Source organism: Mytilus edulis, chromosome 8, assembly GCF_963676685.1.
Source record: "Mytilus edulis chromosome 8, xbMytEdul2.2, whole genome shotgun sequence".
Classification (NCBI taxonomy): Eukaryota; Metazoa; Mollusca; class Bivalvia; order Mytilida; family Mytilidae; genus Mytilus; species Mytilus edulis.
In genome coordinates, this window is record NC_092351.1 from 72,250,857 (window position 1) to 72,269,049 (window position 18,193).

General features: G+C 33.1%; 1 protein-coding gene across 1 annotated transcript; it reads right to left on the reverse strand.

Moving 5' to 3' along the window:
* Positions 1-569: 569 nt before the first annotated feature.
* Positions 570-14,014, reverse strand: LOC139484320 (4-pyridoxate dehydrogenase-like). Its single transcript, XM_071268057.1, has 7 exons — positions 13,973-14,014; positions 13,002-13,181; positions 7,571-7,782; positions 5,620-5,809; positions 2,753-2,881; positions 1,415-1,536; positions 570-590 (listed from the first exon to the last, which is right to left on the reverse strand). The coding sequence occupies exons 2-7, from the start codon at positions 13,141-13,143 to the stop codon at positions 570-572; spliced, it is 816 nt and encodes a 271-aa protein (XP_071124158.1). The 5' UTR covers positions 13,144-13,181; positions 13,973-14,014.
* Positions 14,015-18,193: the final 4,179 nt, after the last annotated feature.

Below are 18,193 nucleotides of genomic sequence, written 5' to 3' on the forward strand. Positions count from 1 at the left end.
ACACTTGCATGTCATAGATAATAGATTTAAGTTTAGTTTGAACTACATGATCTATAAACAGGATAGTTACACAATGGGATTCAAACATTATTTAGTAAAATATTCGTATATCGAATCATAATTCCAATGTGAATGCACGTAAGTTGAAGGCTATAAATTTTAATTTCAAATTTAATATTAGATTCATAGTCATTTTTATTGTAAAAAATTGAAAACAACACGTAAAATAAATTGTATGCGTCCGAAGCGCTTTTTCTGGTTTTACCTTCCTCCGAGGGTCAAACATTTGAAATCCGGGGATATATAACTACCGAAACCATTGAAGAGCTATGTGATAAAAATACATAAAATAAATAGCCAAACTCATTTAAAGTAAATTTTGCCAAAGTGAGTTAAAACCTTAGTTTCTTAATAATTTCAAAATTTATAAAAGGACAATTTTAGAAAGGTTTGTTAAATAATGTCAGTACCGAAGTGCTGACTACTGAGCTGATGATACCCTCGGGGACTGATAGTACACCAGCAGAGGTATTGACCCGGAAAGTGAAAATTGTGTAAAGTAGTCATTTTCACATTAGACTACTTTCGCCCTTAAATAAACAAATTTAAAAACTTTTATTGCGTCCATTGTAATTCCGTGATGTCATTTAGTCTTGGCGACATATTCAAGTGTTATGAATTATTTATTGAATTATATATAAAGTAAAAGAGGGACGAAAGATACCAGAGGGATAGTCAAACTCATAAATAAAAGAATAAAGCTAAAAATGTAAAAGACAAACAGACAAACAATAGTACACATTACACAACATAGACAACTAAAGAATAAGCAACACGAACCCCACTAAAAACTAAGGGTGATATCATGTGCTCCGGAAGGGTAAGCAGATCCTGCTCCACATGTGACACCTGCCGTGTTGCTCAGTTATAACAAATCCGGTAAATAGTCTGATTCGGTAGGTCACATTCATTAAAGGGGAGGGGATTGTAGTTACGACGTAAGGAACATATCCGATATCATTTGTGAAAAGGTTATTTCATAACGGCCAACCAACTCATGATGGCGTAAAATTCAAATTAAAAATAAAAACTATACGTCTGTATTGCCGGCTTATGCTCTGCCGTTGCCGTTCAACATTGTTGTGCGTGTATCACTGTTTTATTGGGACTGGTGTGTTCTCTATAAAACCTATTGCTTTTATGGAAATGGTAGCAAAGATACCTCGAGTATTTAAACCGCTTGTATTATAATACTATTACACAACATTTACTAAAGGCAATAACGAGTTGTCTCTCGACTTCATTTTTTGCCAAATCTTAATTGTTCCGACTTTGAATGATAGTAGAGTACTAAGAATTGCGCATGGTCAAAGACGTTCTTTAAAGTTAACATATAGAAACAGAAACGCATTACCTTTGTTACAAGAGATAGCAAACTGACTTGCAAGTTCCGTCTATCTAAGGCTGGCCTAAGGTAACAGGTCGATGTACTGCAACGTTTGCCGTCTTTGACATTCATCTGATTTTTACAAAAACCTAAAATATTTTATGTAAAACAAACAAACTGTTTCCTGCTCTATTGGGCTGAGTAAAAGACCATAAATACTATATGTAGGAAAAGTTGAAATCGAGAATGTTTTGTTTGAATAAGAGGAATTCTTTTCAAGATAGGATTTATTTCTCCCTAAGACAAGATACTTGTATCTAAGTTGGCCATTCTTTTTTATGAAACGAAGCATTACCAACTCTTTTAATTTGTCTTTTATTTGGAATGGGGAGTACTTGTGTAAAGTGTAGAAAAAGTCAAATGTTGTAATACTATTGTAAGATAAAAGAGTCTTAGATTGTATGTACTCTAATAGATCTTTGGAATTGTTTAGTATCAACATCTGATTCACGCCACCTCTAAAACAGACAGTTTCGCAATAGCTTTTAAGCTTTGATTGCTGATGGAATAAATATTGATTATTTAGAAAGAGGTTTCGTGGAGTAATCGGAAGACCTATCAGTATACCGTTATGTGTAAGGACACTTATGGGGTACCGAATACAGTTATGGAAGATCCAGTTCTAAATCTTTGGTTGAAATTCAAAAGGAGCATAGAACAGAGCTATTATCAAGGATTTCCTCTTTGGTAAGTGTCATGAGGTGATATGTTGAGTTTCAAAGTCACTTTTAAATCATTGTTAAAAATGGCGGGTTAACCCAGTTTTTTTAACTAGTTGATAATCACACTTCTCTGAGAGTTTTGTTTGATAGTTTCATTAAACAAATTAATTTGTTAAGAACCCCGGTCCGATCCAACCAGAACTTATGTTAGCTCGCTCTGTTCCTTTACTAATGCTCTAATGACTGACAGTATCAATAATAAATTCTAGATTTAATTTTGTTAACATAAGTGCATCCTTCATTTCATGTTTTTACTTATTTTGTTTTTATTTTGACTTGTTTAATCGTAAAATAGATTAATTAGATCTGAATACCACCCTAATAATCTACATATCAGATCTTAGCAGATTACTGTTTGTTATGTGTGCACCGCATTTATGATGTAATTTCTAATAGACAGACAAAATATTACAGTCATTCCTTATAATTTAATTTAAAATTACATTTAATTATGAAGAAAAAAAATACGTTGATGACGTCACGGTCACATGAAGAAATTACGTCTATGAGCTGATACACAAAAACAATCATCTAATGATAAGACGCGTTACATTCAAAATTAAATTATTAGCTTATAATCTACCTATCGGATCATCACTGTTACAATCTACTGTAGGAAACCCAATTTCCATTGCCGCTGTTTGGTGAAATGACTGTAAAATACTCCCAGTAATCTCTTTTATTACTATAGGTCCATGAAGTCCTCGTAAAGCTATAAAACATATGAACTCTCATATATGACTGAAACGGAGTTGTTTGCAATTGATCATAAACCAATTCTTTCTGTTCATGATGTTTGACAATTTGATGTACTTTTTGATTGATTAAACCACATAAGCAGTATATAGAAAGGGTATATATATGTATAAAGACTCATTTTGCCAATAATGATATAAGATTGCTCCATTGTATTTTCAACATTTAAACCTCACCAAAGATAATAGATAATAGCTTCATGCTCCAGATCGTCATTTTACATTGAATCTAAACAGATTATAAATAATATGAAAAATTTGAAAAACATGGAATTATGAATATAAGTTTAAAAAGGTTATGCCCAACTTGGCTAAGGCCTCTGTGCTTGGTATATATCAACCTTAGGTTGTCAAGGAATTTTACTTTAAGAACAACAATAAAGAGATGTGGAATGATTTTCAAAATCTAACAAAACAGTTTGTAAATTTATTTTAACGGTATAACAACTCTTCTCTTACCTCCTATAGTTGATTGGTTAAAGGACTGATTATGTGTATTTGATATAGGGTGTCTCCAAAACTATAAGGTTAGTTATCATACATGGTTAGTTACCATATGGGGTAAGTAAGGAGTAACTCCACTATCAAAACAAAAAAGATCCCATAACCCTTTATAAAAACAACAAAGTGTTGAGGAAAACTCTGAAAGGATTATTCAGACGAAGAAATTAATGATAAAAAGTTGAAATAAGTTCATAAAACATAGTTAAAGCTACCAAGTTTTTATTGTAGGCATAATGGTGTTACTTTCCCTAGAAAACAAACTAGAGGCTCTTAAGAGCCTGTGTCGCTCACCTTGGTCTATGTGCATATCAAACAGAGAACACAGATGGATTCATGACAAAATTGTGTTTTGGTGATGGTGATGTATTTGTAGATCTTATTTTACTGCACATGTTCCTACTTGCAATTTTCTCTATCTATAATGAACTTGGCCCTTTAGTAAAACATTTACAAAAATTTACAAAAATATACCAAATTAATGAAAATTGATAAAAATTTATAAAGGGCAAAAAACTCCTTAAGGGGTCAACTGACTATTTTGGTCATGTTGACTTATTTGTAGATTTTTCTTTGCTGAATATTATTGCTGTCAACAGGTAATCTATATCTATAATAATATTCAAGATAATAACCAAAAAAGACAAAATTTCATTAAAGTTTACCAATTGGGGGGCAGCAACCCAACAACCAGTTGTACAATTCATCTGAAAAATTCAGGGCAGATAGATATTGACTTGATAAACAATTTAACACCATGTCAGATTTACTCTAAATGCTTTGGTTTCAGAGTTAAAAGCCAAACTCTACATTTTACCCATATGGTTTTTTTTTACCCATAGCGGCCATCTTGGTTTGATGGCTGGGTCACCACACACAGTTTTAAACTAGATATTCTAATATTGTGGCTAAGTTTGGTTAAATTTGGCGCAGTAGTTTCAAAAGAGAAGATTTTTGTAAAAGATAACAAAAATTTAAGAAAAACTGGTAAAAAATGACTATAAAGGGAAATAACTCCTTAAGGGGTCAAATCACCATTTTGGTCATGCTGACTTATTTGTATATCTTACTTTGCTGAACACTATTGCTGTTTACAGTTTATCTCATCTAAATAATATTCAAGATAATAACCAAAACCGGAAAATTGTCTTACAATTAAAAATTCAGGGACAGCAACCCAACAATCGGTTATCCGATTCATCTGAAATTACAGGGTAGTTTATCTTGACATTATAAACAATTTAACTCCAGGCAGATTTGCTCTAAATGCTTTGGGTTCAGATTTATATGCCAAATCTACATTTCCCCCCTATGTTCTATTTAGAGCCACGGCGACCATCTTGGTTGATTGGCCGGATCACTGGACACATTTTTATCAACTAAATACCCCAATGATGATTGTGACGAAGTTTGGTTAATTTTGGTCCAGTATTTTCAGAGGTTAAGATTTTTGTAAAAGTTTACGACGACGGACGACGAAAACGACGGACGACAACGACGACGGACGATGTACGAATGACAAAGACGACGACGACGGACGATGGACGCCAAGTGATGAGAAAAGCTCACTTGGCCCTTTAAGAAAAAAAGAAATCTGATTCAACAGACGAAGAAATTGATACATGTAATGAACGATCGAAATAAATTCATAAAAGCTAAAAAAAAATCATTGTTGGCATTTGTTTTCTGTATGGACAAATGGAAGTAGTATTTTGATACTAAGTATTGAAGACATGATCACTTTGGTAGGCCGCTCGTCAAAATATCACATGTGTAGATATTCGGTAAGATAAATTCGTTACACGTGTGCTAGTGACCTAATACGATATATCTGGGTCAGTAAATTCCATATGGGGATTCACTCTCAACCCGTATAGAATTTACTCACCCGATATATATCATATTAGGTCAATAATACACCATGTAACTAATAATATGACATCATGTTGTTTCTCATTTAGTTTAATATATATCCTAACGTTTTAAACAGACAAACAATGAAAAAGCAGATAGAATTACAACTCAGATAGTAATAAAGCATCGGTTTTAGTATGCAATGTCTTTTTGTTCGTAAAAGTTAGTACATATTTCCGTTAGTTGGATGTCTTCATTTACTAGCCTTGAGTATAGTTGGGTTTGGTAAATATAATTCCACAATACTATTCTTCAAGAATAAAAGTATAAATTATCCTACTTGAGTCTCCGTAAGATGTATCTGTAGCATTTTCGAGTTTTCTGAAGAAGGGCAGAACATCGTCGTATCCCCAACCGACTGCCCCTTCGTGTTCCCATTGATCATAGTTGTTACGACTGCCTCTAACAAAGGCTTGTGCATTTATCGACGATGAACCTCCAAGCACTTTGCCTTGTGCTATGTAAGCTCGCTATGTTAATAATATATGAAATAGAAAAAAAAATGTGCATCTTTCCTGTTAAAAATGTAAAGTATTTTTAAATATCACAATATTTTTTTTTCTGTTTTAAATTAAATATCTAAAATAAATTTGTTTGATAGTCTCCTAATATTGAATTTGAATAGATATAACAAAAATTAGGATAAACTGGTAACACAGAGTTCAATTGTCCTAATACGGTATTAATCGGGTCAATGAAATGCATTTCGGGTTTGGCTTCGGGGTGTTTGTGTCCTGTCAATAACCAAAAAGTAAGCAGTAACGGCTAAATCTGCTTTTTTTTGTCTGCGCGGTATAAGACAATACAAGCTAGCAATACAAAAATATCTCAACAATACTAACAATAGTGTGTTCTATCCTGAATATGTACTAAATATTTCATACTGCTAGAAACAGCAAAATAATTTAGGAAATTTGAGGCCCCAGAGGCATAACACATAGAAAATGCCTACCCCTGGGTCATAAAACATATAATTTAAATTGTAAATGCTATAGTTTTATGATTTCAAATGTCTTTATACGGAAAACAATAACTGTGCTTGGAAGTTATGCAAAAATCAGATGTTAGCAGTCATCTCTATAACATTTATAGTGAATTTATATCTCAAACTGGTATCTGCATACACATGACTTTTGCAATTATGGCTATGTTTGAACACTTCTAGTTTATAAATTAGATAAATTGTTTCAGATACATGGTTACAGATAGTTCTGTTGAGACAAGAATTCTAAACTGACCATTTGAGGCAGAAAATGTGAACTTAATTGAAGAATAGGCATGCTGTAAGATATGGACTAAAGACAGAGGTAGGATTTGATACTTTATATTATCTTGAATGCTAAACATTATATGTACAGTATTCTGATATGTTTCAATATGTTATCAGAACAATCTTAAATAGTTTATATGCATCTTATTTCAGAAAACATGCAAATAGGGTAAGTTGGCAATAATCAGAGTTTCAAATTCTTTTAAAAATTGAAATAGGGGAGGGGGTATAAAATGTACTGTGAAGTAAAAATTTGAGTGTATGCAGTAATTTCTATAAGGCTATAATTCTGGTAAATGAGTATTCATGTGAGAAAAACTGGTTTCAGAGAGTTTACTATTTGAATAAATGTTTTATTAGGTTGTGTTTTGTAAATACAGCTGTTTCTCAAACTACGCCTTTTTTGGGGAGATCTAGATTATTTATAGAAAATTAATTTTGTTTACATACTGGTTCCAAGTCATGCTCTTTGTGTTGCATCGCATAGAGACATAACTTAGGAATGTTACTAGTAAATATACATGTGTATATTGGTTATATTGAAATCTGTGGTAACCCTAAAGTCGAGGTAGGAGTAATTATGAAAATTAGTGTTAGTTTAAACTCTGAGAAGTTCGGGGCATATACACGTTGAAGATATGCCGCACAGTCCTATATTTTGACTTTTGAAAAAAATAGTAAGGTATATGAACTTTCAATTCCAGGATATGTTTTTCTTCAAAACTTCATAGTAAAAGTGGTACAGTTTTAGCCGTAAAAGGAGTTCCTATGGGAAGTTCCATTGTCAATATTTACGGAAATGCAACCTTTACCGTTTCAACGTGACTCAAATGTTATTTGTTTTTATATTGATTATCGTTCGCAACAAAAGATTTTTAAACTTGTCAATCGCTGACCAGCAAAAATGGACACCATTATGTAACTTTATTAAAAAAAATATTTATATCAAAAGAAATATTACCTCATTTTCATAAGCAAGATGGGAGTACTTTTGTGGAACAGAACGATATCCCCAATCTTTCTCTGAACCTATAAGGGAAGGCCACAGAGATGGTATTTGAGTTACGTCATCAGGGTCCAAATCTGATATTCTAGCTTCCAGCAGAAGAACTGAAGTATAACAATCTTCCGAAAGCCGAGTGGCAACTACACTACCTGCAGAACCAGATCCCACTACAAAATATAATTACAAAAAAACTATAGTTAACCTTGTGTAGTCGCTAGTCGTACAGTAAGTTACCTTGATAAATAGTGGTGTTTTAGAACTGCTTTTATCCTACAATTGGGTGTCTTATTAACAGATACAGCTCTACAGCTATCGCTATGCTGTATCTGTTTACTATACAGATATCGCACTAAATCTCCGCCCATTGCCGTACTAGTGTTGTATGAACAAAAAATGGAAAACAACACGTTTGATAATTTCTTGCGTCCGAAGCGCTTTTCTGGATTTGCCTTCATCAGGAACGCTCAAAGCCAAATATTTGAAATCCGAAGATGTATAAGTACCGAAAATCGTTGAAGAGCTCTATGTCAAAAATACCTAATAAAAATAGCCAAATTCATCTAAAGCCAACTTTCCCTGAGGGAGTTGAAAACCTTAGTTTCATAATAATTTCAAAATTTATAAACGGGCGATGTATTATGGTTGACTATTCGAGGTTCTTTTTTATGAACCCGTCTCCAGCTGAATGTGTGATTTTAGTATTACTACGAGGGCTTCAGGGAATTATAAATTGAGAATAAATGCAAAAAATGTGAGTTTTTGTGTCTTTCAAGGCAAAAACAATATACAGAATTGATTGCAGGATAAAGACAATAACTGTTTATGGTCTTTAAATTTTTCAGCTGTATTTGTAGTCGGCTCGAAACAGGAATAATATCTCGCTAAAGCTCGCATTGCATCTGTTTCTAAGCCTCATACAAATACAGCTGATATTTAAAGACACTAAACAGTTATTGTCTATTTATTGGTCAAAGGAACAATATCAATGAAAGTTTGAATAAACTCATCATAGATACCAGGACTAAATTTTGTATATACGCCAGACGCGCGTTTCGTCTACAAAAGACTCATCAGTGACGCTCGAATCCAAAAAAGTTAAAAAGGCCAAATAAAGTACGAAGTTGAAAAGCATTGAGGACCACAATTCCTAAAAGTTTTGCCAAATCGAGCTAAGGTAATCTATGCCTGAGGTAGAAAAGCATTAGAATTTCGAAAATTCTAAATTTTCTAAACAGTTAATTTATAAATATAACCATATCATTGAAAATTCATGTCAGCACAAAAAGTGCTGACTACTGGGCTGGTGAAGCACGCTTGGTCTTTGATTGAATCAGACTGTTTCTTTTATTATTTTACGGCTTGATAGACCTCAACACGAAGTTAACGTGTGTCTAGAACCTATCAAAATCAATTGAATTGATAAAGAAAATAGTCAGACCTGTCTAAACAATTCTGTTTAAACAAATACATTACGCGTAACACTTTGATCGGAATACCAATATTTCATTTTTTCTTTTAACAAGTCAAACACGAGATTGATTACAGGTGACTTATATCTAATATTGCAAGGTATGTAGAGTATTCTAATTAACCATGATAACAAACATCAATATTGATGTTATTTTACAAAAGTTTATGATCGGTTTGAATTCAGAGCGCCCCATTTCTCATTTCTTTGAAAGACCTAACCGCCACTAAAAATTAGATGTTATTAAATCTCAGTAGGGTTTGAAAAAGAAACATATTTGATACCATATACCATGTATAATAAAAACTGACTATATGTGTACTAAATTATGAAAAAGAAAATATCATGAGTCTATTACAAATGACAACAAGATTAGTATATATTGACCATGTTGACTACACACAAATTTTCCGCGTTGATTTACTAAAGTTACAGCATTATTTTTTGTTTTATTCACAATGCTGAACAGTAACAAATAATAATAGAGTTTGTATTTCAATTCCGATAAGTATAACAAAAATATTTGATTGGCATGAATCAAATCAAAGTCATGATTTTGAAAGAAATTACATATTGCCACATAACATTGTCTCACAATGTATCATGAATAAAGGAATCCTATCGTTAACTTAAATTTCCATCATACACACGTTGACCATGATTTTTAAAGAAAAACAAATTTACACTTCTCGTTTAGATTTAAACATAAAATAGGGACGAAAGATACAAGAGGGATAGTCAAACTCATAAATCGAAAATAAACTGACAACCCCATGCTAAAAATGAAAAGGACAAACAGACAAACAATACTACACATGACACAACATAGAAAACTTAAGAATAAACCAGCAACTAGTAGTCCAGTCGATTTGTGAAACAATTGTTCAGATTGTGGTAAAAGCATCAAACTTTGCAGAGTGTTCGTTGAGGTCGTAACTAACATTTATAGCTATAAACCCAATGCAGGAAAACATGGCAGCTCTGGGCGGCCATTTTGAAATTGTCTCCGCAAAAAATAATAAAATTATTAAAAAAAAAAATGCAAAAAAAATATATTATTTTACCAATTTTGATAACCTTTCATATATTCTAATGACAAAGACTATCAACTTAGGACTATTGAAGTATTAGTGGCCATCTTCAATGGTGGCCATTTTGAAAACGTAAATTTCCTATACATCGTTATTCGCTATCCTTAATTGTTATTTGAATTTATACTAAGTTTTTTTTATACATTTACAACTAGTATTGCTAATCATTTATTTATGACTGTTGCTATTCATAAAGAATATATTCACCAAGTGCTAAATTAATGCATGCATATGTTGACAAAATAAATGTATCTAAAGAAATACGTAAATTCTTGTACTTGCAGTTTAGCATGTAAGGCATAGGTACGGACGGAGCTGAAAAAAACTAATAAACAAAAAGACTGGGAAGAATTCTATAACGCCAAGAGAGGACACGTGATGATTTTGTTATGCCAAGCAAATACAAAAAGAGCAGACATAGACATTTGCGCTTGTAATTAGTCATTTTTTTAAAGCATAATTTTTTTCCATGTTGATGAAGGCCATGTAATGGGAGAAACACTCCAGAATCACAAGGCAAAAGGTGCAAATCCTGTCAAAGCATATCTTAAGATCAAAATATATTTTTTTCAGGAACGAAAAAAGTCTTAGATGAGTCGCTGATTGAAATACCAGTAAAAGAACCAGTCACAGTTGTGATGAATCAACAAGAACAATGATTGCAGGGATATTTTTTTTTCTTTCTTTGTGATGGGGTATCTTACTATCATCATGAAACATTAACAATTATAATCGACAATAGAGTATGTGACTGTCACTTGAACTACTAACCACTGTTGTTCTTTTAGCCAGACTCAGTGCTGGAGATTACTTTTTCAGGAGCAGATATCATGCTAACTGTTTGATAAAACTGAACGACAAGGCCATTAGACAGAATTCGAGACACAGAAAAAAAGTCAAGAACCTGGAATGGGGCTTGCCAAAATGAAGAAAACAGTGACTGCTCACAGTCTGGAACTGATAATTTTTCATGATTTGAAATTATGCTATGACTATGGTGATGCCTTCATTTTACCCTATTATTATGAGGCCTGTTTCAGAGCTTCACGAATACCTTCGTTGAAAATCAAGAGAACTAATTAACCTTGCTTGTAGGCATGCAGATATCCCATGGCAGCTACATTTCAGTTTTGTAAGATGCATTGTATCAGTTCTTCCTTCCATGATAACTGCAAATTGTTCAAGGCGTTCACTGTGAATTTAGCGTGATCTGCAAGCTTGGAGATTGGTACAATATCTCTTCCAGACCGTGTGCCGTAAATGTATTTTATAATTTTGAAACTCAACTCCAAGGATAAAAGATTCCTGGCTTTCTTTCTGTGTCTGCCTATTTGCTATGTTGTCAAGTTTTATCAATCATCAAGCAGGATACTAGTGATTTGAATCTTCAGCACTTACTTTGGCTAAGATAATATGTCTTGTAGTACAGGTGCACAGTCATGCCTTATTTTTGCCGATTTGAAAATGTTGATGTATCATAGAGATCTTCAGATACATCACCACAGAAAAAATACATTGCTGTCATTGTTTTTGTGTTGATTCAGTACCACTTTACAGCTAGTGTCTGGTTCCACATTGTTTTCTTTCAATTGGCAACTTATCTTCAATATCAGATGTATGTTTTCACTTTAACTGATAAAATATTTTGAGGTCTGAAATTTATTTTGACAGGATTTGTGCCATATTGCCTTGTGATTCTGGAATACTTCTGCAGTTTCATAGACTTCATTCGTCTGTTTCAAAATGAGCGAAAGGAAAACCAATCCATGACCCAACATCTTCGTTACTTGCATCAAAGGAGTAATTGACAGCTCAAATGTCTGTGTCTGTTCTGTTGGCATTGCAAACCCTCACATGTCCTTTCTTGCCGTTTCACACATTCATTCTAGTCTATTCGTGCATTAGCGTCTTCTGATATCCAGCTCCAGTGTTTTCGAAATCAACAATTTTGATCCTTTTCAACAACAACTTTCGGTCATATCATATATACGTAATTTTTGTTTTAAAAAATTACTTAGGCAACAGTAATTCTGATATTGATATCTTTATTTCGTAAACATGTACACGCCTTATCTGACTTTGTGAATATCCAATATAAGTTTACAAAAAAGTCTGAATGCAAACAGTGAATTAATAGAAATAGCGAATAATGATATATTGTAAATTCATGTTTGTAAAATGGCCATCATTGAAGATGGCTTCCAAACAATCAATATATGAAGTCCTCAGATGACAGTCCTTGTCATTTGTGATGCATGTACCATATGACTATATAATACCTTCCTGCAGCAAGCGTTTAACTGATTAGTCAAAGTGAACACGGTTACCAAGGAACTGCAAATGTGTAAAGGCAGTATTAAGTTGTACTACTCTGTGTATATTTGGAGGCACAAAATTTACCACAACACGTTTAATAATTTCTTGCGTCCGAAGCGCCTTTCTTGACATTGTGATAGAATATGATAGACAGAGTGTGGTTTGACATTTCATTTATTGTGAGATATTTTTAGCGTCAATTGAGATCATTTGAGCAGTTGATGTTCTTTTAACATTACTTGTATGATATGAAGCTCATTATGTCTGCAATCAAGGTTTTTGAAAGTTGTTTCATATAAACACTACGCATTGTACTTTTTCAACAAATTTTGCAGACAAAGAAAGTTATTAATTATCATAATTATTCACACATATGTTACAGAACATTTAAAAATTCTATTAATTACATGTAAATATTTCCAGTTGTACAACGTGACAAAATTAAAACAATGCAATTGACCCTACATGATTTCTTATTTAAAGCAAAAATAGCATAGTAGAAAAAACTTACCAACAATATAATCATACATTTCTTTGAAGGGTTTCTCATAAATTCCGGGTGGATCGACTTTCCATTCAGGAAGAATCATTGCAAGAAAGTAAACAAGAGATGCAACTGCCGATTTACGGACTATCACTTCTGCGAAAAACATTTTATATTGACCAAATACTGGCTGAAAATAACAAATATCTACAAAAAAATAAATAAATAAAGTTAAATTAAAATACCTTTGATTAAATTTAAGCCTGAAAAGAAATATGTTAACGTGGAACTGAAAGGGTTTTGATATTTCATGTCAGCACTTTTGTGCAAAAGTGCTGACATGAATTGTCAGTGATATGGTTATATTTAAAAACAAATTGTTTACACAATTTTGAACTTTTGAAATGCTAAGGCTTTTCTATCTCAGGCATAGATGACCTTAGCTGTATTTGGCAAAACTTTTAGGAATTTTGGTCCTCAATGCTCTTTTAACTTCGTACTTTATTTGGCCCTTTTAACTTTTTTGGATTCGAGCGTCACTGATGAGTCTTTTGTAGACGAAACGCGCGTCTGGCGTATATACAAAATTTAATCCTGGTATCTATGATAAGTTTATTTGATTATTTATCACTTTGTACAAGAATGAGCCATTTTCTATAAGTTGAAAGATATAATGTTTATTTTAAATAATGAATTATTATCAATAAAAAAGATTATGATTAATCTATTAATGTCATAGCGTAAAATTAGAACCATTTTTTTCTTACAAATATAATGTATATTATTTAGAAAGAAAGTTTTAATCAAATATCATATAGTAATTGAATTACAAAACGCAATTGTCTAAAGTAAACTGTAAACGGTTATGTATCTAAACTGTCCATTTAAATATTGAAGTTCTAACTTCTTTTTTTTTATCTTCAGAATAACAAATTTAATTTACCAAAAAAAAGCTTACCTTAAAATATACGTCTACCTTAACAATGCTTAATTCTTACCTTTTCAGTAGTTCTCATTAGATAAAAATGTAACATTCCAACAAAGTATAAAATTATGCATAATTTAACTTACCAGGTAAAAGACCTAATGATACATTTGTATTTTAACAGAGCATATGTGACGAACGAAAATACATGATTATGTATTACAGTTCATTTCGTCGATAAATACATGTTATGTATTACAGTTCATTTCTTCGATGAGTATTCGTAAATGTCAAACATGAAGCATGTTAGATTATGAACAAAAAGTAAAAATCACAAAAAATATCTGAACTCTGAGGAAAATTCAAAACAGAATGTCCCGAGTCATGGGGCGAAATCAAAATCTCAAACACATCAAACAAATGGACAACAATTGTCATATTCCTGTCTTGGTTCAAGCAATTTATCATGTAAAAAATGGGGGGTTGAACCTGGTTCTATAGCTAGCTCAAACTCTCACTATTATGACAGTCGTATAAAATTATATTATATCTACAGCGATATGTAAAGAAAACAAACAGACATAATAGTAAAAATGTCAAAATAGGAATAAAGCAGTCTACGTTGTGTTATTATTTTAATCACTATTAAATCAAACAAATGTATAAACAAACTTCTCTTGAACTGAATTAAATGTGCGTATTGTTTTGAGTTTTCTTTTCTATATTAGCTACAGGTATAGGGAGAGGGTTGAGATCTCATAAACATGTTTAACCCCGCCGCATTTTTGCGCCTGTCCCAAACCAGGAGCCTCTGGCCTTTGTTAGTCTTGTGTTATTTTTAATTTAAGTTTCTTGTGTACAATTTGAAGTTTAGTATGGCATTCATTTTCACTGAACTAGTATATATATATTTGTTAGGGGCCAGCTGATGGACACCTCCGGTTGTGGGAATTTCTTACTGCATTGAAGACCTGTTGGTGGCCTTCTGCTGTTGTCTGTTCTATTGTCGGTTGCTGTCTCATTGGCTCAATAACACAATGACGGAATTTATGAGTACTCTTTTTTCAATTCGCCGTTTCAGAATTGAATGCATTCTGAGTAATATTTAAAAACAAAAGTGTAAACCAAAACGGTTTGTTTGGTTAATAAATGTCATAAACAATGGAAATTTTACCAATGGAGTGACATTATTTTGGGGTACGAAGAATGAAATTATCCATGATTCTTAAGATTCTGAAATGGCCAATTTATTGAAGCCTCCACATATGTTGCTTGTCTTGTTTTCCTACTACATTGTTCTCCTTGACTTCTGGTAGAGAACGCATGTTTTTTTATTATTTTTTTTATTATAACAGGATTTCGTATTGCATGCATACAACCTAGCACAAATATTTGAGTAGGTTAAACAGTGAACGCTATGTAAAGATTATATTTGTTGATATTGATCATTCGAATCATTACTTGGGAATCCATCGGTTTTTTCTTTAATTTTTCCTTGTTTTAATTTCTTTTTTGTACCTAAAATACATTAGATAAGTGATGTAGTCTGATTTAATTATAACACTAAATTTAGTAACAACTTCCAGTAACTTATATAAAATTACTGTAGGATCAAACACATTTTTCTAGACTAAGGTTATTGATGTGTAAATCTGGAGCAACCCAGTTTTCACTTCTATGCATGTAACCTCTAGAAAAATGTGTTTATTATAATCCTTATAATTCTTAATAAAACTTTCAGTACATTGGCTACTTTTTTCAATCAAATGCACAATTGGGACATTTTGTAACTATATATATTAATTTTATAACTTAATATCATTAAAAATACTTAAAGATTACAAACCAATATATAGATATTAATAAAATGAGAATTAGTTCAACATATGTTATATGCACTCAGCAACAAAAGAAACGCATTAACGTTACCAGACTTTATTATCCAACTGCCTATAACTCTTAAAAAAGATTTGAACTAAATTTCTGTATAAATATTCAACATCCAGAGGGGTCCAGGCACCTCTTTTCTGGGAAAAAAATTTGATTATATAGGGAATGACTTAAACATGACTAAAGCATGTTTATCATATCCTTCTTTCTGTCGACCTTGTGCTGTCTTAGTTGAACGAGATGCAAGTTCATAAGCTTTCTTCAGACGCTCCTTCATAGCTTCAGCAAACTTTGTAGATGGTTCCTTAGTACCAGTATCCTCAATCCCAAATGCTTTGTCCACAGGCAAACGCGGATGTCTACCGAACATTAAGAAGTACGGCAAAAGTCCAGTGGTTGTCTGTTTGGTACAATTGTACGCCTATACGAGTCCAGCTTTTTTCTGCGTAGTCTGTAGAGTTCCAAGCATGTTCAATTATATACGGTGGAATCTCTCTGTAAGTCCGTTACCCATAGGATGGTAAGATGTTGTTCGAGACTTTGCCATTCCTGTAATGTTGCAGAGTTCTTTGATGATTTTGCTCTCAAAGTTCGCTCCTTGATCAGAATAAATACGACTAGGCAATCCATAGTGTACAATGAAGTTGTTAAAAAACGCATCTGCTGTGGTTCGTGCGGTCTGGTTCTTTGTAGGAACTGCTAAAGCATATCTGGTGAAGTGGTCTGTGATTAACAAAATGTTTTCATATCCTCCTTTTGATCTTTCAAGTTTTAAGTAATCCATGCAAAGCAGTTCTAAAGGTTGCGTTGTTTCTATGCTGATCAGTGGAGCTCTATCATTCGGAAACTGTTTTCGACGAATACATCTTTCGCAATTGGTAATCCAGTTCTCGATGTCTCTGTTCATACCATACCAATGATAAAGTCTTGTCTCTTTCCTGGTGGCCCATGTCATCATGTAAAGATGTGAGAACTGTGGATATGCTGTTTTCTGGGAGAACTAGTTGTCTTGAAGTTTCACCAACAGATTCTATCTCTCTGTACAGTACTCCGTCTATAATCTCCAGCTTCTCATAGTTGTTTAGGAACCAGTTGTTGAGTGGTGAATAACTCGGCTGTTGTTTATCTGGTTTACGATGCTCACTTATCCAGTATATCAAATCTTTGGTGAATCTGTCTCTGCGTTGTTCGGCTTTAACATCAACTAACTTCTGAGATGGTAATGAAGGATCCACAGATGCATCTGAAATAATCGATAGACTCTGGTGATGAGGTTGAGCATGTTGCAGGTTACAGATGGCCTTCACTGACTCTGGTTGAATGGTTTCAGTACATCTAAATAATCCAGGAAGTCTAGATAATCCATTGGCATCTGCATTAGTCTTTCCTGGTCTGTATACAATGTTGAAATTGTAAGATGACAGAGCTGCTATCCATCTGTGTCCGGTAGCATCAAGTTTAGCTGACGTCAAGACATAGGTGAGTGGATTGTTGTCAGTTAGGTGGAACACCAAGAACTCCAATTTGTGAACAGGGTAATTCTTCTCGGATTTACTCAAACCTCGACTGGCAGGACTATCTTCCTTTCATTATGTTCCTTGTACAAAACAGCACCTAGTCCAAGCATTGAAGCATCCGTATGACGTTCAAGGGGCTTGGAGTACGATGGAAATCCAAGGATCGGGTGGCATGTGAGCTTTAACTTCAGTTCTTGAAATGCATCTTGAAAAAACCTTAACCCCCCCCCCCACCCCCCACGATGCTCCAGATACCAATTTTTGATTTGTTGTTATACGCTTGTTTACTGGTAGACCGTCTTTTGTCCGTTTGTCCGTCCTTCGTCAACATGTCGGACATTAACATTAACTTAAACGTTTTAACAAATTTGCACAAAACTTTGGTGAATTGTTTATATATATAGGCGTGAGCTCCCTTTCGTTTTTTTTTTTATCAATTTAAGATTTTAAGTTTCCAAGTTTCCAAGTTGTGGGGTTGTTTCCATATAGATAAAGGGGATTTTCCAGTTTTCGGACAATAACTAAAAAAATTCTTTAACCTATTTGCAAGACATATTGGAGTACTATTTGTATCTTTTGGCATGAGCTCCCTTTCGATTATTATAATTTTTTGAAATTACGTTTCCGAGTTATGGGGTTTTATTTATTAAAAAGGGAAGATTATCAAGTTTTCGGACAATAACTAAAAAAATGATTTCAGCAGTACTCATGAAACTTTTGTTGAATAGATTATATCTGTTGATGTAAGCTTCCTTTCAATTTTTCTGAATATTAGATTTTACGTTTCCTAGTGGGGTTTTATTCAACAGTTCTCATGAAACTTTGGTGAACTGTATATATCTCTTGAGCTCCCTTTCTATTTTCATTAATTTCTGATATGACATTGA